At 41.2% G+C, this 24,876-nt stretch overlaps 1 protein-coding gene and 1 pseudogene across 1 annotated transcript; both read left to right on the top strand.

Moving 5' to 3' along the window:
* Window positions 1-1,828: 1,828 nt before the first annotated feature.
* Window positions 1,829-9,838, top strand: LOC148809739 (scavenger receptor cysteine-rich type 1 protein M130-like; annotated as a pseudogene).
* Window positions 9,839-11,042: 1,204 nt separating this feature from the next.
* LOC148809738 (antigen WC1.1-like) lies at window positions 11,043-24,506 on the top strand. Its single transcript, XM_088909215.1, has 13 exons — window positions 11,043-11,211; window positions 12,174-12,476; window positions 12,661-12,729; window positions 12,930-13,241; window positions 16,047-16,054; window positions 19,428-19,548; window positions 19,835-19,933; window positions 20,223-20,294; window positions 20,762-20,848; window positions 21,356-21,460; window positions 21,814-21,900; window positions 22,078-22,149; window positions 24,337-24,506. Exons 1-13 carry the CDS (start codon window positions 11,043-11,045, stop codon window positions 24,504-24,506), a joined length of 1,674 nt encoding a protein of 557 aa, XP_088765341.1.
* The last annotated feature ends 370 nt before the right edge of the window (window positions 24,507-24,876 follow it).

The following is a 24,876-nucleotide window of genomic DNA, read 5'->3' as shown; positions in this document are numbered from 1 at the left end:
AGAGAGCTGTGTGGGGAGAGGACCTGTCACCCTGTAGAGCTCTGAACACTACACTCTCCTGTGTCTCCCTGTGCAGCACTGGAGCTCTGAACACTGGGCTCTCCTGTGTCTCCCTGTGCAGCACTGGAGCTCTGAATACTGGGCTCCCTGTGTGTCTCTCTGTACAGCTCAGCTCTCAGCTCCCTCATCACACTGCACTGCACATCACAGCACAAACCACAGACTCTCTGCAGAGTCTGACCTGCAGTTCCGGTAAAGCTCTGACGAAACAGGCCCATTTCCTAAAGACAGGGAAGTGAAGAGATAGTGCAGTTTTACTGAAGATAATATGTCCCTCTGTAAAAATATGTTGTCATATCATTGTAGGAATTGTTTTAATTGGTGCCTTAAATCACAGCTCCTACTATCGCTGCTACTGATACAACTGCAACTAGTAATATTTTACTGCTACTACTAATGCTACTAAAGCTACTAGTACTACTGTTACTACTGCTGCAGGTACTACTGTTACTGTTACTACTGCTGCCACTGCTACTTCTACTACTATTAATAAGGAGGAGGTGGGCTGTGTTCTCGCTGGGTGTTGTAACAAGGACTGATTTTTCATTTAGCTGTTTTTCCAACTTTGAAACTGTCTCCTACTCTTCTGCTGAAGCTGCAACACATACGCTATATTGTTGAACTAAAGAGTTAAAATATAGCATAACTACCAATACTACTACTGTTACTACTGCTAATGCTTCTACTACTGTTACTACAGCTACTACTAGTGCTGCCACTGATACTGCTGCTATCCACTATTACTATTAATACCTACTATTAATATTTTACTGCTCCTCCTACTGCTACTGCTTCTACTACCTATAAGAATAAGGAGGAGGAAGTGACCTGAGTCCTCACTGTTCAGCCTGGGGGTGTATCAGTGTATCAGTATCAGTTCAGCTCCACTGTGCTGTTAGAGAGTCTCAGTCTCACAGTCAGCTCCACACAGAGAGACACTGGGGCCACAGCTGGAGTGGCTGGAACATCTGTGTGGACTGGAGATGCAGAAGGACAGACTCTGGGTCTGAGGGACTCAACTGGAAGAGCTGCTATCCACCAGGCTCAGTACAGAGGGGACAATCACTGCTGGGCTTTTTTTTTCATTTAAATTATTGATCACAGTCACAGGACAGCCAGTTCTTAGTCAGTCCACCTTGTCTCTGTATTCCTGTGCTGACCTGAATGACCTCACTGCCACCTTGATCACAGGCTCTCCTCACACTGTCCTTGACCATGACCAGAAGACATTACTGTCTGGAGACACAACAACTCTGTGACTCACTGCAGGACACTAGTCACTAGACACTTCCTGATACAGACAGCAAGAATTACAAGACCATATATACATAATTAATTATCTTGATACTGATTTAAAAATATAATACTTGTCTACAATTTTTTTAGTTTAATATCTGATCTCTTCCTGCCCCTGCAGCACCTGCAGCCCTGCTGTCTGTATCTGTATCTGTGTTTCCTCCAGTGAGACACAGAGCTGCTCCTGTCTCTCCTCTCCTCCGCACTGCTGGGAGTGTCTTCAGGGAGAGGAAACAGTGATGTGTCTCTGATATATATGGAGAAGACTGAAAGGGCCCTGTCTGATTGGCCGTCCCGCCTGTGTGAGAGGTTCCTGCTGTCAGTCTGAAAAGGCAGTGCTGTGTGTGATTGGCAGGGCGGGGGGCTGTGTTGTTATTGGGGGTCTGGGGTGCGGAGCAGCAGCTCAGTTGCCCTGTGGGCTCAGGGGTGAAGACAGGGGTCTCAGCTGCTGCTCAGCTCTGTCTTGATGAAAATGGAGAGCTGCCTGTCCATCTTCTCTCTCGCTGTCCTGGTGCTGCACAGCTCAGCCAGTAAGTGTTGAGTCTTCTTCTGTCTAGACACACAACAACTGAAATTAAAGTTTGGATGAAAAAAGGATAAAAAAGTATTTTGAAATGAGATTGGCTTGAAAAATATTAATGTTCTATTATAACTTCTTTAGAAAAATATGGGCTTAGATATGTTAATGTTTTATTTTAAATTCAGGTTTCTGGGTATTTGTCCAAATTTATTATAACTGCATTTTAGGGGTTCTATGAGTCAGGAAGAATTAATTGCTAGTGTTCAAAAGCTAATTCATTAATAATAATTTTACATCATCTGATTTTCTGACATAAAACAAAGTTTTAAATGAAAAACACAAATCTAAATTGAAAATGAGCTTGGGTTGAAAAATGTTAACATTCTTTTTAAAATTAAGCTTTCTGTGTAACAAAATTGTCATAATTGTTTATTTCTGAGTATGTGAATAATAAAAAAGTGCCTGAACAATTTTCATTTTTTAAAAAAGCAGTACTAATAAAATAATTCCTTATAGCCCACACTTCAGTTGATATCTACTGTATAATTGTCTGTAAACATTATTTTAAGATGTTGCCATCAGTGTTATAAACATTCATGAACTATTACACACCCTGAGGACAGGGTTGGGGATACAGGACTGGGTTATGTTACTTACAAGTTATCAATCTACAGCAGAGGCTGGTTATCATCGGATTTTATTGATACTTTCTAAAATATTTGATATATAAAATATATATACTATCTACATAAAGTATTTACAACTCCTAATCTGTCACCATAAAAATAAAAATATGTAAGCTATTTCTTAGACATAGAAAAAAATGAAGACAAAAAAGTATCTATAATAGTATAATATTGTGATTTGGAAATAACGAGCACCGTGATTTTATTTTACTAAGTATTTTTATTGTTATTTTATTAATTAAAATAAACATTTATTATTTTATTATTACAGACTAATGTATGAATAGAAATCAGTGTGTTATTAATGACTGAAGTATTATTGAGACTGACATTTTATTATTAGGGAATGGTGTATTCATAGAAATAATTAAAAGCCTGATCCATTAATAGAGGTAAGTGTATTGTTAAATACTAGTACATTTCTGAGACATATATTATTATTACAGTCTGATGTATTAATAGAATTGTGTAATTATATACCAAAGTATTATTGAGTCTGATAGACTGATCATTTATTATTACATACTGATGTATTCATAGTGATAAGCGTGTTATTAATTAACAGGAGGATCATTGAGACACTGGTATTTTATTATTAAATACTAATGTATTAATAGGTATACAGTAAATTTACACTGGATTTTTAATGGTGCCAATGTATCGCTTGTGTGTTCAGACAGTCCAGGTTTCTGTCATTAAGCCCTGCGAGATTCAGTTACAGTAAAACCATGTATTTAATTTTGTTGTTATAAGAAATGGTGTTCTATTATGATAGGTAATTATGGGTTACCTATCTGCATTTTAAAGAGATACAATTGGGTTCTGAAAATGTAAAACACTGAAGCCATAGGAAAAATTGGCTCTTGTAGTTTTTAAAGTGTTAAAATAAAATTGATGTTATCATTATCTGGTTCCTATAGACCAAGTCTGCTGTGTTTTGACATTGAGCAGGACAGGCTGATAATGGTTACATTCTGTATTGCTTTATCAAACAGAAAATGCAGAATTTAAGATCAATTGTGAGAATTATTATTATTATTATTATTATTATTATTATTATTATTGGGAAATATTGACTGAGGTGTAACAGCAATAATTTAACAGCTAAAGGACATTGTGACATTACAACAAGAATTTAAAAACTATACGAAGTTGTGTTATGTTTATACAGGATTTGAGTGCTACTTCACAACTAAATTATTTCTTACAAAATGATGGAATATTTAGTTACAAAATGATGGAATATTTTTTTGTATATAATGAAGGTTTAATAAGATGTTTATTGGTTTATTGGAGGTATATAATCAAATACACATATTTAAGTATGGGTAATACAAATTAAATCAATTATCACTTTATCACACAATAGCACAGAACTAATTCTTGAAATATTAAATAGGCAATCACTTAGAGATTCATAACCCAGCAGTTGAGTTTTGAGCAGTTTCTCAGGATGCCACAATAATACAATAAGTGTCAGTATCTGTGTCTGTGTTAAACCTATCCTGTATTTGTGAAAAATAATGTGCTTCAATATAATTTAATTAGTCAAACATGTGTTAAATATACAGTGGTGTGAAAAAGTGTTTGCCCCCTTCCTGATTTCTTCTTTTTTTTGCATGTTTGTCACACTGAAATGTTTCAGATCATCAAACAAATTGAAATATTAGACAAAGATAACACAAGTAAACACAAAATGCAGTTTTTAAATGAAGGTTTTTATTATTAAGGAAAAAAAAATCCAAACCTACAAACTCTACAGTGGAGAGTGTGTGATCTTTCCTGTAGACTGTGTGATCCACAGTGGACAGTGAATGATCTACACTGAGAGTGAAGAGTGGGTCATCTCTGGTGTAGAGTGGGTGACCTACAACGTCGAGTGAGTGCTGTCCAGTAGATAGTGGTTGATCTCCAGTGAAAAGTGGGTGATCTATTCCAGTGGAAAGTGAATGAATCTTTTCTATGGCTCTTTCAGTCTGGTTTGACAGACTCATGTCTATTGTGTCAGAGTAGAGAGACTGTATTGCACTGATTCACAATTCAAGACTGCAGCTTCTCTCCTCTGTTCTAAATGACCTTTTCTCTGAGTTGGACACTTTGTTTAATGATACTGTGTGCATGTTTGTTGTAAAGTGCAAAAAAAGAAAGAGTGAAAATTGCAAATTTCCTTTTGGACACCTTGAAGAGCTGTAAAAATAGGGAAAACTGGCTTTTTCTTGTCACATTGTAGTAATATTCTAGGTACTGATTTCTTCTAGACTCGGTGTTATTTAGTTTTTATTGATTGATTCATAAGTCGAACATTTTTCAAAAGGTGGGTATTGTTTTTTGTGAGGTGAAATGGGAATTTGAGAATTAATCTGACATTTACTGTAAGTAATCTGTAGGTACTGAATATATAAAGAAAAGCTTAGAAAATTGTTTTGCTCTTTTTTTGATTGAGTTTGTTTGTTGACTGAGGAACTAATGTATTACTGAATGTATTATTGTATTAACTGTTCAACAAACATGGAGACTATAGTTAAACCCCTCCCCTCTCTCTGCAGGCAGTGCTGATGTGAGACTGGTGAATGGTGCCAGTCCCTGTGAGGGGAGAGTGGAGGTGTATCACGAGGGACAGTGGGGGACAGTGTGTGATGATCGCTGGAATTTCGTTGCTGCTGCAGTGGTGTGCAGACAGCTGGGCTGTGGATCAGCTGTTTCAGCACCAGGAGGAGCTCACTTTGGAGCAGGGACTGGAAACATCTGGCATTTGAGCTGTAGAGGCTCAGAGCCTGCAGTGAAGGCCTGTGGCTCTCCAAGATCAGCAGGATGCTCTCATTCTGAAGATTCAGGAGTGATTTGCTCAGGTAGGATGAGCCATTTCATGTTTACCTAAAATGTTTAAATAAATATGATAACAGATATGATTACGAATTTCACAATTTCCTTCAATTAGTATCATAATTATCAATAGAGCACAATTGTGTTTACATGAAATATAACTGATACTTCTTTTTGTTGGGTTCTTAAACTTATAATGTCATTTTTACTGATAGATTGTGTTCAGTACACTAAAAAGAGGAAGAATGTAATCAATGACACTCAACGGTTTGGTTGCTGAATATCTTTTATACAGAATAATTTAATTAGAATAATGAAAAATGTCAGTACCCAGGTCAGACAGTCCTGCTCCAGCAGTGCCAGGCTGTGACAGTCCTGGTCTTGTCCAGAGTGTCTGTCAGTGCCCAGGTCAGACAGTCCTGCTCCAGCAGTGTCAGGCTGTGACAGTCCTGGTCTTGTCCAGTGTGTGTGTCAGTGCCCAGGTCAGACAGTCCTGCTCCAGCAGTGCCAGGCTGTGACAGTCCTGGTCTTGTCCAGAGTGTGTCAGTGCCCAGGTCAGACAGTCCTGCTCCAGCAGTGCCAGGCTGTGACAGTGCTGGTCTTGTCCAGAGTGACTGTCAGTGCCCAGGTCAGACAGTCCTGCTCCAGCAGTGCCAGGCTGTGACAGTCCTGGTCTTGTCCAGAGTGTGTGTCAGTGCCCAGGTCAGACAGTCCTGCTCCAGCAGAGCCAGGCTGTAACAGTCCTGGTCTTGTTCAGAGTGACTGTCAGTGCCCAGGTCAGACAGTCCTGCTCCAGCAGTGCCAGCCTGTGACAGTGCTGGTCTTGTCCAGAGTGACTGTCAGTGCCCAGGTCAGACAGTCCTGCTCCAGCAGTGCCAGGCTGTAACATTCCTGGTCTTGTCCAGAGTGACTGTCAGTGTCCAGGTCAGACAGTCCTGCTCCAGCAGTGCCAGGCTGTGACAGTACTGGTCTTGTCCAGAGTGTCTGTCAGTGCCCAGGTCTGACTGTCCTGTTCCAGCAGTGTCAGGCTGTGACAGTCCTGGTCTTGTCCAGAGTGTGTGTCAGTGCCCAGGTCTGACTGTCCTGTTCCAGCAGTGTCAGGCTGTGACAGTCCTGGTCTTGTCCAGAGTGTCTGTCAGTGCCCAGGTCAGACAGTCCTGCTCCAGTAGTGCCAGCCTGTGACAGTCCTGGTCTTCTGCAGAGTGTGTGTCAGTGCCCAGGTCAGACAGTCCTGCTCCAGCAGTGCCAGGCTGTGACAGTCCTGGTCTTGTCCAGTGTGTGTGTCAGTGCCCAGGTCAGACAGTCCTGCTCCAGTAGTGCCAGGCTGTGACAGTCCTGGTCTTGTCCAGTGTGTGTGTCAGTGCCCAGGTCAGACAGTACTGCTCCAGCAGTGCCAGGCTGTGATAGTCCTGGTCTTCTGCAGAGTGTGTGTCAGTGCCCAGGTCAGACAGTCCTGCTCCAGCAGTGCCAGGCTATGACAGTCCTTGTCTTGTCCAGAGTGTCTGTCTTTGTAGAAGTAAAGGCTGTTTCTTTTCAAGTTCCAGGTCAGACAGATGTCCCAGCAATGCCAGTCTGTGACAACTCACAGTGCCTGTCTGTGGTCTTGTCCAGAGTGTGTACCAGTGCCCAGGTCAGACAGTCCTGCCCCAGTAGTGCCAGGTTGTGACAGTCCTGTTCACAGTTTTTGTCAGGGGGCAGGTCAGGCAGTCCAGCTGCAACAGTAGCTGGACTCAGTATGTTAGGCTTGGTTTTCTATAACCTCTGCACCAGTTTGGACGTGATGTCTAAAACAACTTTATTAAAAATGATTTTCAATTTTTGAATCCAATTCCCTTCATTTTTTATATGTAAGTGTTCATTTCTGCTTTATATTGAAGGACATTGTTTAGTTCCCAGGTTTTCTTCAGGTTTATCAGGAAGCTTTGGGGTACAATGTGTTCTTCATCTTGGTTCAGGGTCTCAGATATCTGCAGGTCAATTACTTGTGTTTCACAACCAGATTCCCGCTTTGAAGCCCAGAGTTCTAGGATGTCAGCTCCTATGACACAGTGGCGTGTCTAGAGGTTCTGGTCATTTTAATTATTTTTCATTGATCTCTCAGTGTTTCTGTGACAGTGACTTGATCTGCAGTGAATGTGTGCTTGATAATTTACAGATTAATTTTTGGCTGAGCAATTTCCCAAAATTCCAAAACAGTATATAGTTTTAGTATTCTTTAGAATTCCTCACAATTTTGTTCAAATAATGAATACTCACTCTCTATTACTGCTCTCTCTTCCTATCTTTTCTTATATTCAAGCATATCAAGTGGTCAGGGACAGTGATCTCTGTTATTGTTCTGATATTCCAGCTCATTGAGGGGTCCGACTGGTCAGGGACTGTGATCTCTGTTATTGTTCTGATATTCCAGCTCATCAAAGGGTCAGACTGGTCAGGGGCAATGATCTCTGTTATTATTCTGATATTCCAGCTCATTGAGTGGTCAGAAAGGTCAGGGACAGGGATCTCTGTTATTGTTCTGATATTCTAGCTCATCAAGGGGTCAGACCAGTCAGGGACAGTGATCTCTGTTATTGTTCTGAAATTCCAGCTCATCGAGGGGTCAGAGTGGTTGGAGGCAGTGATCTCTGATCTGGGAGACTGGAAGTGCAGCATGGAGAGACCTGGGGCTCAGTGTGTGACTCTGACTTTGACTGGCAGGATGCAGAAGTTGTCTGTCGAGAGCTGGACTGTGGGGTTCCCTCACAGGTGCTGAAGGGGGCTCATTTCGGGAAGGGGGAGGGACAGGTCTGGACAGAGGAGCTCCAGTGCCAGGGAAGTGAATCTCACCTGTCCTTCTGTCCAAAGTCCTCCACAAAGACACAGAGCTGCACCCATGAGAACGATGTGGGACTGGAGTGTTTTGGTAAGAGGGGGATAATTTATTTCATTTTGTTTTTAATGGAGCTCAAAACTGAAGCTTAGAAGAGAAACAGATAAGTGTGTCTATAGCTCTGATTCAATACTGGGGATTGGTGTTTAACCATGAAAACTCAATACGATGATCTTCTGATCACCAGTAACTTAATTAAACCATAAATTACCAGCCTTGCTGATGAATAAAGTACTTTAGATTGAATTGGGTTGAACAGTAACACGTTAGTGAGATACTTATATGACAGTAATTTAAAGCTCAGTATTGTAAGTATACTTGAAGATGCCATTGAATGAATAGCTGGTTGTTATGTTGTGAATCTGGGTCTCTGCTCTCTCCCCTGTCCTATCTGCAGGATACACAGGGTTCAGGCTGGCGAACGGCTCTAACTCCTGCTCTGGCCGAGTGGAGTTACAGTGGCTCTTCGGGGACTGGGGGACAGTGTGTGATCTCTACTGGGACCTAAGAGATGCTAGGGCTCTCTGCCAGCAGCTAGGCTGTGGGGAGGCTGTAGCAGTGCCAGGACTGGCCTGGTTTGGACAGGGCAGTGGACCAGTAAGAACTGATGTGTTTGAGTGCAGGGGGAACGAGAGCCGTCTCTCACACTGCACTGTCTCTTCATGGGGGAGAGCAGGGTGCTCTCATGGAAAGGATGCAGGAGTCATCTGCACCGGTGAGAATCGTGTGTTTAAAACACAGTGACACTCCCTCTGCTTACACACAGCAGCACACTGTTTTCATTATTAACTGAATATCTGCTCTGTTACACACTGCCAGTTATGTAAGAGATGCAAAGATGAAAACACACATTCCTTAAAACGTGAGTGTGTTTTAAAAATATCATATCTAACTCAAATATTCCCTCAAGGGGTTATTAGGTTGTCATTTGCTTTCTGATGGATAGATACACAAATACACTGATGACTAAAAATCAGTTTTATATTTATATTGATTTCACTGATGGTTCTAAAAGATTAAAGAAAGTTCTGTACCTCAGTATCCTGTAATTAACATCTGACCTGCTTAATTAGTTTAATTAATAGAGCCTAACCAAACAGGAGCCTAAAAAGAAAGTGAATCTCAGAAAGTCAAGGTTTACAGATGTTATGTACACCTGAGCCCCACACACAGCTGACACTCCACTGGTGAAACATCACTCCTGTGGACAGAAATGAGCTGCTTCCTTCTCTTTTACAGACTCAAATATGACCAGAGATTCACCTGGAGCAGGTAATAATAATAATAATAATAATTGCTTACACTTATATAGCGCTTTTCTGGACACTCCACTCAAAGCGCTTTACAGGTAATGACAGGGACTCCCATCCACCACCACCAATGTGCAGCATCCACCTGGATGATGTAAAGAGTAAAGAGAGAATGAGGACTGTCTTAATCACATCAGTGCTGTTTTAATTGTAGTTTCATTTCTGGTGTTAAATTGCTCCTCTCACACACGGTTCACAGTCTGATTTCTCTCTCTCTGTTTGTTTTCCTTCTTCAGCTGTTCCCTCTTCCAAAACACCAGGTATGAATTAGCCCCTGTTTTGTTTCTCCAGGGCTCTCAGTGTGTGCTGATGTCTCTGTTGCTGAGTGGAATCCCAGATCAGTCTGTGAGGCAACAGCTGTGTGTGATCAGTTTGTTCTGTGTGTCACAAACACACTCAGGTCTTTGGGATCTACGGCAAACACATCTATCTGAATACTGCAATACTGCATATATATATATACTGCTTATTGAACTTGAACTTGAACTTTATTGCCACATGTAACCGGTACTGGTACAATGGAATTCTTACTTACAGAAAGTCTCTCGATTGTAAAACAAGTGTAAAAAACAAGACAAAGTGCAAACAGTGCATCAAGGCAATATACAAACAAACAGTAGACAATGTTCAAGTAAACATGTAGACAGTTTGAATGTAAACAATACAGACGTGTAAACGATGACTGGAGATGTGCAATAGATAAGAAATCATAATGAGGTAGATGGTGATGGTGTAGGTGTGGTCCGAGGGGCATGGCTAAATGTGTTCGCCAGTCTCGATGCTTGTGGATAGAAGCTATTGAAGAATCTAGTGGTAAGTGTCCGTATGCTCTTATATCTCTTGCCTGAGGGCAGTGGGGTGAAGAGCTCATGCCCGGGGTGGTGACTGTCCTCTGTGATGGCCAGAATTCTACCACGGCAGCGGTCCTCATAGAGCTGTTTAATCTCGGTGAGGCCGCAGCCGATGATCTTCTGGGCCATATTGACCATTCTCTGCAGTGCCTTTCTTTCTCGCGAAGAGGTGTTGCCATACCACACGGTGATCCCGTTGGTGAGGATGCTCTCGATGGTGCAGCGGTAGAAGTTCACCAACACATGTATTGGCATCCCCCATCGCTTGAAGCACCTCAAGAAATAAAGGCGCTTATGAACAATCTGTTACAATAAGTGTATATATTAAAATTAATCAAAAGTCAAGAAACACTGTACTTGAACTGTATCTGCTGTGCCTTGTGAGCTGAGCTACTCTTCAACTTGTAACAGCAGGTCATGGTGATCTCTTAAAACTGCACTGACCTCTGACCCCTCACCTCTGATTCTCTGCTCCTAGATCAGCACTCCCTCAGCCTGGTTGGGGCAGGAGGTGATTGTGCTGGGAGGCTGGAGGTTTCTCACAATGGCTCCTGGGGGACAGTCTGCGATGACTCCTGGGACCTGGCAGACTCTCAGGTGGTGTGCAGGCAGCTCCAGTGTGGGATGGCCCTCAGTGCCCCAGTGCCAGCCTCCTTCAGCCAGGGAACTGGACCCATCTGGCTGGACGAGGTGGGCTGTCTGGGGAACGAGTTGTCCCTGGGGGAGTGTCCCTCAGCAGGGTGGGGACGACATGACTGTGGACACAAGGAGGATGTGAGAATCCTGTGTTCAGGTAGGGGAGATAATTAAAATTACAATGATTCAGATTCTTTAATCCCACATTGTGGATATGGCTTGCATCTAGAGTGCCTAGATATGTTTGACTTGTGAGGATGGGAGAATCTTGTGTTCAGTAAGTTAACTAAATAAAATAATCCACATACTGGAATTCCACATTGTGGATATGGTTTGCATCTGGAGTGCTTAAATACATCTTACTGAGGAAAAGACTGAGCTGGATGTAGAATTAATTTTAAAATAAATATTTATATTTATGATACAGTTGTGAATGCACATATTCACCTCCCAGCAAAAATAAATAAAGAGAGAAAGAAACTCTGGCATTCAAGATAAATTCCCCTCCACTAGTGTTTGGGGATATATTAATCTGAGTCCTCCAGTAAACTCTAGGGTCCAAACTTTAAACTTCTCACATCAATAAGACCTGTTGTCTGTTTGGGTGTATTTGTCTTGGCCATGATCTTTCATGATTTTCTGCCTCAAATGTTTCATTTTGATTTGTTCCAAGAATGGCTTCTGGTCAGATCCTGATGAACCACTTGGTGTTAAATGTCACCCTGAGCCTCGTTTTCTCCACTCACAGCGCTGCACTGCTCACCCTGAGCCACGCATTCTACTTTCATGCCTCAGTCTCTTAGTTGTGCTGCTGCTGAATAGCCAAGCTGATCAGAATGACGTTTTGGGTCAGAACCTGATCATGTAATGGGATTTTAAAGCTCTGTGTGATGCACTGTCCAGATTCTGAATGAACACACCTGTCACCTTCATGTCAACTGTGTTATTGTACAGCTGTACTTATTTCATTATGTGAGTCAGTTATAACTGGATTAGTACAGGAAATGAGACTGGTTACCATTCACATTGTTTGCTGGTTGTTTCTTACCAGTTCAGAATGAAACGTTGGGCTGTCTTGTCAGGGTTTGTTTCCTTTAACTTTCCCTGCTGTCTCGACAGATCACACTCTCCTGAGGCTGTCTGCAGGATGTTCAGGACAGGCAGAGGTTTACTACAATGGCACCTGGGGCAGCATCTGTGCCAACGGCATGACAGACACCACAGCTGCAGTGATCTGTAAACAGCTGGGTTGTGGAGACAAGGGCACCATCAGAGAGACAAACTCCAGGCTGAGGCCTGATCCCAAATGGCTGGACTTTATCTCCTGTTGCAAACACGACTCCACCCTGTGGCAGTGTCCCTCCTCCCCCTGGGGTCAGAATGACTGCACAGACCGGGAAGTGGCTAACATCACCTGCTCAGGTACAGGGTGAAGAGTAATGCTCTGTGAATTAGTGTTTTGCCATATTTAGAACAGACAAAAGCTTTAAATTGAATTCTTATTAATTTATATCCAAGCATGTATAAAAATGAAAGCAATGTCATTGTTATTCATTTTATAATAATAATAATAATAATGTTTTTATATGATTATTAATCTTTGAAGGTCCTAGGAAAAAAGCTGACAGAAGCACTCCAGCCCCTCAGGAAGAGCAGCCTCAGCTGTACTGCCCAGGTGAGTTCAGTGTGTAAAACAGTCAGAGACACTGCAGCCCTGAGCTGAGGAACAGTAACCATACAGCTCTCTTCCAGAGTCATTCAATACCTCACTAATCTCTACTACAGTCACTGAGCTGAAGACACTCAGTAACCTCTCTGCTCTCGTCTACAGTCACAGATCTAATGACACTCGGTAACCTTTCTGTTGACTTTCAGTCCCACTGGCTCTGCGCCTGGCTGGAGGCACTAACTGCTCTGGGCGGGTGGAGCTGCGGTATGAGGGCTCCTGGGGGACAGTCTGTGATGACTCCTGGGACCTGCAGGATGCCCAGGTGGTCTGCAGACAGCTGGACTGTGGGGACGCAGTAAGCGCAGCAATAGAGGCCTCATTCGGACCAGGAAATGGTGCCATCTGGCTGGACGAGGTGAACTGCACAGGCAGTGAACTTCACCTGTGGGACTGCTGTCACTCTGGACTGAATCAGAGCGACTGTCGACACAAGGAAGATGCAGGGGTTACCTGTACAGGTGAGGAGAGTCTTAGAACTGTAGATGAACAAGGTAGCAGATCAATGGAGAAGTTAGACTGATGTCACCCATACTCTATCACTGCTTAATATCTAAGTGAATCAACTAAGATCATCAGTGACAAGATTGGGATGTTTTGTAGCCATGTGTGTGTGAACAGCACTAGGCTTTAATTTCGAACAAGACACCATTCATCCTGCAATCCTAGATTTGACCTCAAGGAACAAATGTAAAGATTTTCTTTTTATTAAGACCACTCTGGATTCAACTTGCTATAAAACCAAAGGCAAAATAATAACAGTTCTCCTATCTCTTTTACAGGTTTGTCAAAGACAACAGCCAGTCCAGCAACAGCTACAGGTGAACAGAAATCCTCCTTGTCATTGATAACTCCTGTCATTCTGTCTCTTCAGATTCCTAGTGTAGCTGTAGTGTCTCCTCTCCTCCCTCAGGGTGAAGATCAGTCTTTTCAGATTCCCAGTGTTTGCAATAGTGTCTCCTCTCCTTTCTTAGGGTGAAGATCAGTGCCTCTTCAGATTCCCAGTGTTGCTATAGTGTCTCCTCTCCTCTCTCAGGGTGAAGATCAGTGTTTTTAGATTCCCAGTGTAGATCTTGTGCTAGTGTCCTCTCTTTCCTCACTGATTTACTGACAGTCCTGATGGGTTAGATTGGGAATCCTTAACTTTTCTTCATTGATCTTAGGTTCACCCTGAAGCATGATACCCACATATGGGAACAGGAGGAGAACAGGACATGTGTCGAAGTGTACAGATGCAGCCATTCAAAATGCGTGCGTTATTTTGCGGCATACCCCGGTGGGCGTGTCGCGGTATCACGCAGTGTCACGCAGTGTCACGTGGTTAATCGCGCGTCATTTGACGCTCTGCCGGAAACTATCCGGCGTCACCTTGTAAAACCGCCAGGGGGAGCTTAACCTCTCATGTACAGCATTTGAGCCTTTAATTTTGAACAGTGTATTACAGCATGTTAATCTTAAAATTAAAATGTTGGTACATTTTATGAAAGCAAGATTGCTCAGTTGGACAAAAGTACACAACCTACCTTTATCAGAAATATTTATGCATCAAAGCCTTTACCGAAGATATTACTAATAGTATTAATAATGGATGACTTTGGACAAGCTGTATACTCAAAGTATAATTTCTTTAGCACATTTGTACAAGCACTTGGAATCTGTCCAAGCCATACTTTGTCAGGCATTTTGTTTTACTTCAACGGGCATAAAAACTTCCTTGCTTTTAACAGGGCGTTTCATAATTTCTAACTACGAAAATGATTTAAAATGCGACAGCTATCATTCAACTAGAGCTTAAAATATCACAAGGAAAAATACACACCGGTATTCCATTTCTCCCTAAACATTGTAAGCTTCGAAGTCTTTAACTAACGTGATACCGGAGTCAACAAGCATACTTTTAGAATTTGATTAAAAGGGAATATAATATGGAATCGCGTGTCTCAAGAATTTAATAACGGTATGATTATATCCGTGTACTGCGGCAGGGCTGTGTAGGGCTGTTTCGCCTGCCTGCTCATGCGAGCTGTCTTGTAGCCGACTGGTCTAGGTGCGTGCCTGCCAACGGGCAGGTTGTGTGTTCGAATCCAGCTGGTTTTATTTATTTATTTTTTAATCGCGTAACATATTACCGTATGCAAACTGTACTGTATACAGTATGTATATGTATATTTAATGTCTTAACTGTGCCCGTTTAAGTATTGAATATTCATATCTAATTTTACCACTGAAGGGAAATCTTAACATAAACATACAGTATATGGCTGGTCTCGGTACTTTAAAGAAAACATACACACCAGTATTGCATTTCTCCCTAAACATTGTAAGCTTCGAAGTCTTTAACTAACGTGATACCGGAGTCAACAAGCATACTTTTAGAATTTGATTAAAAGGGAATATAATATGGAATCGCGTATCTCAAGAAATTAATAACGATATAATTATATTCAAGTTGCAAAAGAACTGCAACGGACATAAAAACTCCCTTGCTTTTAACAGAGCGTTCCATAATTTCTAACTACGAAAATGCCAGGTGAAAGGATTTGTAAACATATTTTGTTAAAGCAAGTCAGTTTTTTCTGCAACACATAAAATACATTTTTCCAAGAAAGTTTAGCCTTTGTCACTAATGAAACCACTAAATAAAGACATAAATATAGAAATCTTAAGATTTGTTTTATTTAATGTTGGTAGCAGGATGAACTGTCAGAGTGTATATTTTGCTCGCAAAGTTGCTGCAAGATGTTAACAGTGAAAAAGGTATTTAGAAATGAGTTATTTCAAGATGAAAAAGAAAACATACACGAAACATGGTTTCATTACGACCAGAATCGGTCTTGAGATATTTTTAACTTGATTTACAGTATTTGAGAGGTATGTCTTAACACCGATACTACAGTGCTTAAGTACTGCTCACGTATATGTTTCTAGGTTTATATTATGCATTTCATACGGTCAAATTACTTTTGAGCAACTAATAAGAAGCGCGAAACGGTATGCATTTTACTTTCGTTTTGTGCTGGGACCCGTGGATTGATTAGAGATATCAAGTACATACAAGTCATTTTTTAAATGTTGTAGTTCGTCTTGAAAAACTGTTACGAGTACATCATCTATCAACAATCACACAGGTTCTGTTTCCATATTGCGGATTTTGGTTAGGTATTATCAAATCCAGTGGCGCTGTTAGTTTACTGAGTCCCATGTCACATGGTCTGTGATTGAAGCCAGTTAGACCGGTTTAATTCGTCACAGCCAGCACTCTTCAGGTGTGAGGGTCTTCTGCTCAGAATGAACGCTAAAATGTTTGTGTATATTCTAATGGTAGTGGGGGCAGGGTGTGTGGGAACAGGTTTGGTTGAAATTGCATTAGAGATCTATGTTCTTCACACCTGAAACATTTTCTCTGAAAGCATTTTCTTCGCAGTTTAACCGATCTTGTTACAGCATGTTACAGTTTACTTTTATTAACCATATTAATTTTAAGTGCTTAATGTAAAATCTTGTAAAAATATATTTTCATTTCATTGTTCAAATATACATTAAGTCTGACTATCATATAATAAGTTAAATACAAAACTAAAGAAAAAATAGGGTTAAATATAATTCAAAATATTTTGCTAACAATGTTAACTGTTTATGAATAATAAAATGTATTAACTAAGGAGTAGGATGGCACAGTTGTTAGTATGTTTTTTTTGTTTCTTTTTCATAAATACAACAGTAGTACCTGATGTCTCAGTGGCTTTCAAAATTAAATTATGCAATAAATAACCACATGTAAGACTCTGATGCTTAAAATGTTTAGGGAGAAAGTGGAATACTGGTGTGTATTTTTTCTTTAAACTACCAATAACAGCCATATACAGTCTGTAACGTAGGGATTTCTATACGTCTTTATTTAGTGTTTACATTAGTGACAAAGGCTAAACTTTTAGCTTCAGTAACGTGTACATATCTCCCCTTTTTATAAAACGACATGGTTGAAAACTGTTCCAGACCAACTGTTGTTTCATCAGTGAAAAGTACATCATGAAATGCCTCTCCCTGTTCAATCCACTGGAAAAAAGAAAAGGAGCATAAAGCTTCTGATGGTCATAAACGATATTCATTTAGGAGCAGCATCAGAGGTATGTTTTTAACTGCACTGCATTGGAGAGAATACCATAGTGTGTTTTTTTTTTTACTCCCTGGCGGAAACTGGCTTCCAGAAGAATCAGAATGGCTCTGAGATTAAATAAAACTTCACTCGCACCAAACAAATGTATATTTCTAAATATCACAACATGATCGAATTTAAGTCATTTTAATAACAATGAATAGTCACCTATGCGTTACAATATAAACATTTATATTGATTTAAATCGCGTTTAAATCACCTTTATTTAAAACCCATAAATAAAGCTGATACTGTTTAGACTTCCAATTATTTAAAACTGTATTAAAGCAGCACGATACACAATGCAACGTAAATCGCTATCTTTGTCTTCTGTGTAATAATGTTCACCTCTCTGTCCAGCAAATTTACAGGTTAAAAACAATACTGTTAGGCTGGGAAAACGATTTTTTTTAAGAAATACAAAATGAGATATAATGATATGTTCCGGCTTAGACATTAACGAAGAGCATAACGCGTGTACTGCATACACTGCAAGTACAACCCCCCTCTCTGCAGGAGTGCTGGCTGCGACGAATTGAACCGGTCTCACGGGTATTTTCAAAGTAGGAGGCGAGATTTCCAGCGAAAGACACTCCCCCCCCCCCCTCAAAAACCCAGTAAGTACAGTACTTACTAGTTAAAGGCTAGGCTCCCGACTACGGCGAAAGGAACCCTTCTTTCATTAGAATACAATGAACATATTTTAGCCCTGAATGAATAAATAGCAAACATGGTTTACATAAAAGACATTTTTCCAAGAAAGTTTAGCCTTTGTCACTAATGAAACCACTAAATAAAGACATAAATATAAAAATCTTAAGATTTTTAAAATGCATGACTTTGCTAAAATTTATTTGAAAATAAAAACAATTACAACCGCCAGGGGAGAGAGAGAACAGGGGAGGGATGTTGGTTTTGCATAAGGGGCGGGGTTATGGAAATTAGGTCTGTTTGGGAATGTGTAGTTACATGTTCTGGCTGTTTGTGAATTATCGTTGTTGAGTATGGAGTGTTGAGGTATTGATTTTGTTTAATGCTTTATGTTGAAAATTGAGGTGGATTTTGTTTATGATAAACAGGATAAACTGGGATGGGAGGAAGGTTTGGTTTTGCATAAGGGGCGGGATTATGATAATTGGAGGACTTTGCGAGAGTAAAATGGTTTGATATATTTGATTTTGTATTGTGGTTGTTATCTATGTTTTTGGTTGGTATTATGTTTATATGGTTGTTTTTGTTGGTTGGTTGTTATTATGGTTATTAATAATACGATCTATAGTTGAAATCTGAGCCTAAATAAAAAGAAAAAGCAAGTGATTAGGTTTATGAGCAATCTAATTACTTATTCGTTTAAAACGCTATATAAAATAAAGTTTATTATTAATTTGCTGCACAGAGCGGTGAACATTATTATGCATAAGACAAAGATAACGATCCTGATCAGTTTAGAAATCTGTGTACGCTGTAAGGTTTTTACTTCTTAAACTTTTAAAATACACGTTTTGAATAGAAAGAAATCCTCTTCCTGTTACAGTATGTATAGCAAACCAGCACGTCTTTTTTCTCCAATCAGAGGGGTGTCAGATGGTGTCAGCCAATCACCATTCTGCGTTGGGTAGCAACGGGTGACTGTTCTCAGGCGGAAGATGTAAACAGCTTAATGTTCGTGTTAAATAATTTTTTTAAATTCAATTAAACAGGCACAGTTAAGACATTAAATATACATATACATACTGTATACAGTACAGTTTGCATACGGTAATATGTTACGCGATTAAAAAATAAATAAATAAAACCAGCTGGATTCGAGCACACACGCTGCCCGTTGGCAGGCACGCACCTAGACCAGTCGGCTACAAGACAGCTCGCGTGAGAAGGCAGGCGAAACAGCCCTACACAGCCCTGCCGCAGTACACGGATATAATCATACCGTTATTAAATTCTTGAGACACGCGATTCCATATTATATTCCCTTTTAATCAAATTCTAAAAGTATGCTTGTTGACTCCGGTATCACGTTAGTTAAAGACTTCGAAGCTTACAATGTTTAGGGAGAAATGGAATACCGGTGTGTATTTTTTTCTTTAAAGTACCAAGACCAGCTATATACTGTATGTTTATGTTCCAAAATTAATATCGTTTATGGCCTTCACACGCGTTACAGTATGCTCCTATTCTTTTTATGCTCAGCTACTAAGATTTCCCTTCAGTGGTAAAATTCAATATCTACAACGGGCACAGCAAAGACGTTTTTACTGTAAGTCTTTCTACGACAGACCAACGGACCACGAGTGCCCCTGTCGGTCAACCAATCACTTACTGCGATGCCACGCGTCATCTTGCGTCATACTGAGCGACGTCACCTGCGGTACGTGTCTGTGACGCGCACTTTGAATGGCTGCATCTGTATATGAGCCCAAGAGCACCTCTCCTGATCCCTGTTCATCCATTGTCTCCCCCACTCTCAGGCAGAACCAGGACAACACCCCAGACACAGCCGCTGGGAGGCCTGTCCGCCTCGCCCCTGGTCCTCCTGCTGCTGGGAGCTCTGCTCTTCGTGGTGCTGGCTCTGTTAGTGGGGCAGCTGATCCAGAACAGGAAGCTGAGGAAAGGTAGGGAGAGAACTCACCATCCACATAGTGACCTCTAGTGGTCATTTCTGTCACTCACATGGAACTGATATTTATATAATTCCCTTGAGGAATAAACCTGGTAGAGAAAACCATTTGAAGTTTAAGAAAGATTATCAACAATTAAAGATGGAGATATCAAGAAATTTGCAAATCCAGAAGCATAACATTTAGGTGCTCTAATGTCCAAAGAAGGTTTAGTAGTCAATGTTTGATCTTGTACTCTGCTCCCTGCATGTTAACCCTGAGTGTCTGTTTCCTCACACAGCCCTATCTAAGGGAGCACTCACCCCTTATCATCATGCCGTCTACGAGGAAATAGAGTACAAACTGGCCAGAGAGGGAACCTACAGCGCCCCCAGGAGAGGTGAGTGGAGAGAGTCTTCAGGTGTGATTAGTCTCCACCCTCGGAGGAAGATCTGAGGATAACACTTGTAGAAAATCTCACTCAACTGGTTTCTGACAAAAAGAGTATTTTTTAGTTTTAAACCTGTAGGGTTTTTTCTCAACTGGTGTCAAACTAAGTGACGAAAATCAACACAGCACGAATCTGGATCTGCCTTATAAACACAAACTCACACCCTGGCTTCTCTTCCAGTAGAGGACACTGAGGCTGCTGTCCGACTGCAGGTATTGATCTGTCCTCCTGTTCACAGGGAGATTCCTCTCTGATGAGATGCCCTCTGGATATGACGATGTGGAGGACAGTGAGGGAGACCCAGTACCAGGTGAGGGAAGATGGAGTCAGGGGGCTCAGTGTGGGAGTGGGGGTGTCTTCAGTCCAGTACTCTCTCTCATCCCAAACCAGGCAGACATTTAGAGAACTTAAGTAGAAAATCCTGAATTATACAAATAGAACCACATGTGTTTGATACCTTATAAAGCCAACTCTTCAATGTTGCCTCACACTAGCCTTATCTCGGCAGATCACAGATGCTGAGCAAAACTATAGCTGGTCAATACTGGGGTGGTAAACAGGGTGCTGCTTTCATTGGTTTTGATAGAAAAGGAGACTGGGGAACAGCATGCTGTAAAAACTGCCTTTCAGATCAGATAAATCAGCGACTCTAGAGTTCTGGCTTAACTATACACCATAAAACATTTAAAATCACACTTTACAATAACTTTGCAGCTCTATGGTCAAACTAAGTCTGAGTCCGGAAGTGTAAATTCTCTGTCTCTCTCTGTGGTTCAGGAGACTCGATAACCTCTCTGAAAGAAGAGATCCCAGAGTACTATGATGATGCTGTAACTGTAGCTCAGAGCCCAGATGCCTTGTCAGGTCAGTTACTTCAGTCTAGTCACATGGGGAAACTCTGCACCAATCTCAGTGAGTCTGACTCTCTCTACTATGTCTTTGATCTCAGCTTCTGAATACGTAGTCTGTGTTATTCTGCACCAGTCACATGAATCTGACTCTCTGACTCTCTCTCTCTCTCTCTGTGATCTCTGCCCTGCACACTCAGTCTTGGTCACTGTGCTGCCAGTGTCCAGCTCCTCTTCAGTTGCACATAGTGTTCAAATCACTCTCTGTCCAAATACAACCAACCTTTCTCTGCCCTGTTGTCCTTCAACATCTTATTTTAAATTTTAAGAATTGTTTTAAATTTCTTACTGAAGTGAATAGGACTAGAAATCAGGTTCCCTGATCTCCTGTACTTGTCTGGAGTTTTAGTTCCAATGTGATGTTCAGTTAATCAGTGTGTTCTGAGGAGCTCCAGCAGTCATGTGCTCTAGATAAATCAGTGCTCTGATATGCGTCACTGAATCTGTACTCTTTGTGGTTCAGGACAGCTGATGTCCCCTGTGACGGAAGAGGCCCCAGAGTACTATGATGATGCTGTAACTGTACCTCAGAGCCCAGATGCCTTGTCAGGTGAGTTATTTCAGTCCAGTCCCATAGAGAAACACTGCACCAATCCCAGAGAGTCTGATTCTGTGCACTGCACGGCACATTTGGATTATAGGGCTCACATCACTGCTCTCTGTCCAAATACATCCGTACGTCACTGCCCTGTTGTCCCTCAACATCTTAATTCAAAACCTAGGATTAGTTTTAAATGTATGACAGACATGAATAGGAGAGGAAATCAGGGTCCCTGATCTCCTGTACTTAAGACTCTGGTGTTTTAGTCGTAACTTGATGTTTAGTTAATCAGTGTGTTCTGACGAGGTCCAGCAGTCCTGCTCTTTAGATGAGTCAGTGTTCTGATGAGTGACAGTGACACATTGCTCTGTGTGCTTCAGGAGAGCTGATGTCCTCTGTGAAAGAAGAGGGTCCAGAGTACTATGATGATGCCATCACTGTGCCCCAGAGTCCAGACACTGTGTCAGGTGAGTTATTATAAATAAGATTCATCAGTACCCCCTGTACCAGCCCACAGTAGCCTTTGTCATTAGAAATTAGTCTCAACCTAATTTCATATCTGCAAATAAACACTAACTGGAAATGAAGAGGCCAGTTTGTGTCAGAATGACAGAGACATTACTGACCTGCTCTTCTGTTTACAGGAAGACTCCTCCCTGATAAGACACCCTCTGGATACAGTGATGTGGGGGACAGTGAGGGTTACCCCATTTCAGGTAAAGGGGGCTACAGCCAGGGGGCTCAGTGTGGGTGAGGTAGTTCAGGGATGGGAAGATAACCTTCAGTAATCCATCTCTGTTGCACTCTCATCCAAGACAGGGGGGAATCAGGCATTTTGCAGTAGCAGTGGCTTCACTCTGTCATGTCCTACAAGGATCAATAACAGCCAATAAAGGCGGAGAGACCTGAATTGTACAAAGTTAGATCACAAAGATCAGAGTGTCATTGAAACCCACCTACTGACACACCCAGCCAATCAGATGATTTAAATTGATCAGCAGCTGATCAATGATGAGGGAGTAAGGTCTAGACAGAGCAAAGCTTTAGATTCCCCAAGACCAGGAATTCTGTTCTCTGAATGCAGAGAGAATTACTAGGCTCAGAAATTACTAGGTCTTCCTCACTGTGGTTTAAGAGCATTGATACTTCATAAGTATAAGTGAATTCTACACTGAATCATCAAGTCTTCCAAAAAGATACAATTTAATTTTAAAAAATCCTATTAAACACTTTTGACTACAATATTGTAACATCTATTCTGTATACTATAACTGTTAGTCCACTAATAGCCATTGATATCAAAGCAGATTACTTCTCAGATATGTTCTATTATGCTTATTTTGTGTTATGCAAATTATAATTATATCAATAAATTGTATATTGTTTGGTTAGAATACATGTGTGAAACTATAGATTATTATGTTTGATTAGTTCCTAGAAGTCTACAAGTACTCTCAAAATATACTGCTATAATTTCTGATTGTTACAGAAAATTAAAATCCCCATTCACTGCACTGCACTCACAATTGGCAACCCACTGAAGCTAAGCAGGTGTGAGCTTGGTCAGTACCTGGATGGGAGACCTCCTGGGAAAAACTAAGGTTGCTGCTGGAAGAGGCGTTAGTGGGGCTAGCAGGAGGCGCTAACCCTGTGGTCCATGTGGGTCCTAATGCCCCAGTGTAGTGACGGGGACACTATACTGTAAACAGGCACCGTCCTTCGGATGAGATGTAAAAACTGAGGTCCTGACTCGCTGTGGTCATTAAAAATCCCAGGGTGTTTCTCGAAAAGAGTAGGGGTGTACCCTGGCGTCCTGGTCAAATTTCCCGTTGGCCTTTATCAATCATGGCCTCCTAACAATCCCCCTCTATAAATTGGCTTAATTACTCTGCTCTCCTCCCCACTGATCGCTGATGTGTGGTGAGTGTTCTGGTGCACTATGGCTGCCGTTGCATCATCCAGCTGCACATTGGTGGTGGTGGAGGGGAGTCCCCATTGCCTGTGGAGTGTCCAGAAAAGCGCTATATAAATGTAAGCAATTATTATTATTGTGACTGTAAGTGTTTTAAAAAATCTAGGTACACCTGGGTAATGTCATCAATTCCAATTCCAATTCCAATTCCAGTACATGACTAGGGGCTGCAAAGCAAGGAGATGTTTGCTGAGATGTTGAGGTGTGAGATTCAGTGATCAAAGCAACTATAAAGTTTAGTTAAGTTCTGGGTAAATGATTGTCAATCAACCGTCCAGGAATGACAGAGCTATTTCTTGCTTCTACTACTTGTCTAGATCAACTGGAAAGACCAGATTGGAGTTTAGTCTTTGACCCTCATAAAGAGAGCTTGCCCTTCTGTTGTTTTTAGAAACTTTAATTTCTTGTTTAGAGAATCCCTTGGTTAAAAAGTGCCTCTCCTGGCTAGTGGGAGCATCTTTAGAACAGGGAGATAGGCTCCCATTCATTTTGTAACAGTTGGGTTCACAAAGAGAGAGATTTAACTGTAGGTTGTAATGTCTTTGGTTTAGAAGGTTTGATTTATCTCTTTCTTTTATGTAGGTGTTCTGTAAAAGCTGAATACTTGGTAGCAGTTTGAGGATTTTCTGGATGGTTAGGATGTAGGTGTCTAAAACACCTTGTTAGCAAATTTGTAATTGTGTGCTGTATGTTTATGTTGTGTGTAATTATGTGTGTGTTGTGTTGTTAATAACAAATATTTCACTATTGGGAATATATTTGGCAAAATCTTTACAAGTTGGGGGCTTATGATTATGACTTTATGATTTAATTATTAATTTATCTACTCAGTCATTTCTGATATTCACCATTTTCATAATACTTATTTGTATCAGTATTATGTTAATAACTGAGTCATTTGTAAAAATATGAGTCTGTGTCTCTCTGTCAGGTGTCCCCCACGCTGGCCCTGGAGTGGACAGGGTCCTGCCCACACTGCCCTCTGAAGAAGGAGCCCCTGCCCCTGACAGGACTGACTACGATGATGTTGGGGACGAGTCTCAGGGAGAGGATGGGTGCTGTGAGACTGACAGGGCTGTCTGGGAGAAGCTCCTCCTGTAGGTCTAGACACAGAAGAGCTTCACCAACAGAGTCACACAGTCTTACAACAGTTCTGAGCACTGAGACTGTCTGTGACTGTCTGAGTCCACTTCACTCCACTGTTTCCACACTCACACTGTGACCTGAGTCCACTTCACTCCACTGTTTCCACACTGACACTGTCTGTGACCTGAGTCCACTTCACTCCACTGTTTCCACACTCACACTGTGACCTGAGTCCACTTCACTCCACTGTTTCCACACTGTCCTGCAGCTTGTGTTTTGCAAAATTGAGACTTGAACATTCCATTTCTGCTCAGCCTTTCTTTTAATACCTTTTGATGTTCCAGATATAGGAAATAAAATTGTTGATTGATGTACAGTTCTGAAT

This window comes from Atractosteus spatula, unplaced genomic scaffold (assembly GCF_055471065.1).
Source record: "Atractosteus spatula isolate fAtrSpa1 unplaced genomic scaffold, fAtrSpa1.hap1 Scaffold_117, whole genome shotgun sequence".
NCBI classification, from domain to species: Eukaryota; Metazoa; Chordata; class Actinopteri; order Semionotiformes; family Lepisosteidae; genus Atractosteus; species Atractosteus spatula.
The sequence above is the reverse complement of the archived record's forward strand: the minus strand, read 5'-3'. Positions and strand labels throughout refer to the sequence as shown.

Coding starts and splice junctions, on each gene's coding strand:
- LOC148809738 (XM_088909215.1), top strand. CDS start 11,043: ATGGCCCTCAGTGCCCCAGTGCCAGCCTCCTTCAGCCAGGGAACTGGA. Junction 19,549..19,834: donor GAACAGGAAGCTGAGGAAAG/GTAGGGAGAGAA, acceptor TTCCTCACACAG/CCCTATCTAAGGGAGCACTC. Junction 21,461..21,813: donor AGGTGAGTTATTTCAGTCCA/GTCCCATAGAGA, acceptor TGTGTGCTTCAG/GAGAGCTGATGTCCTCTGTG.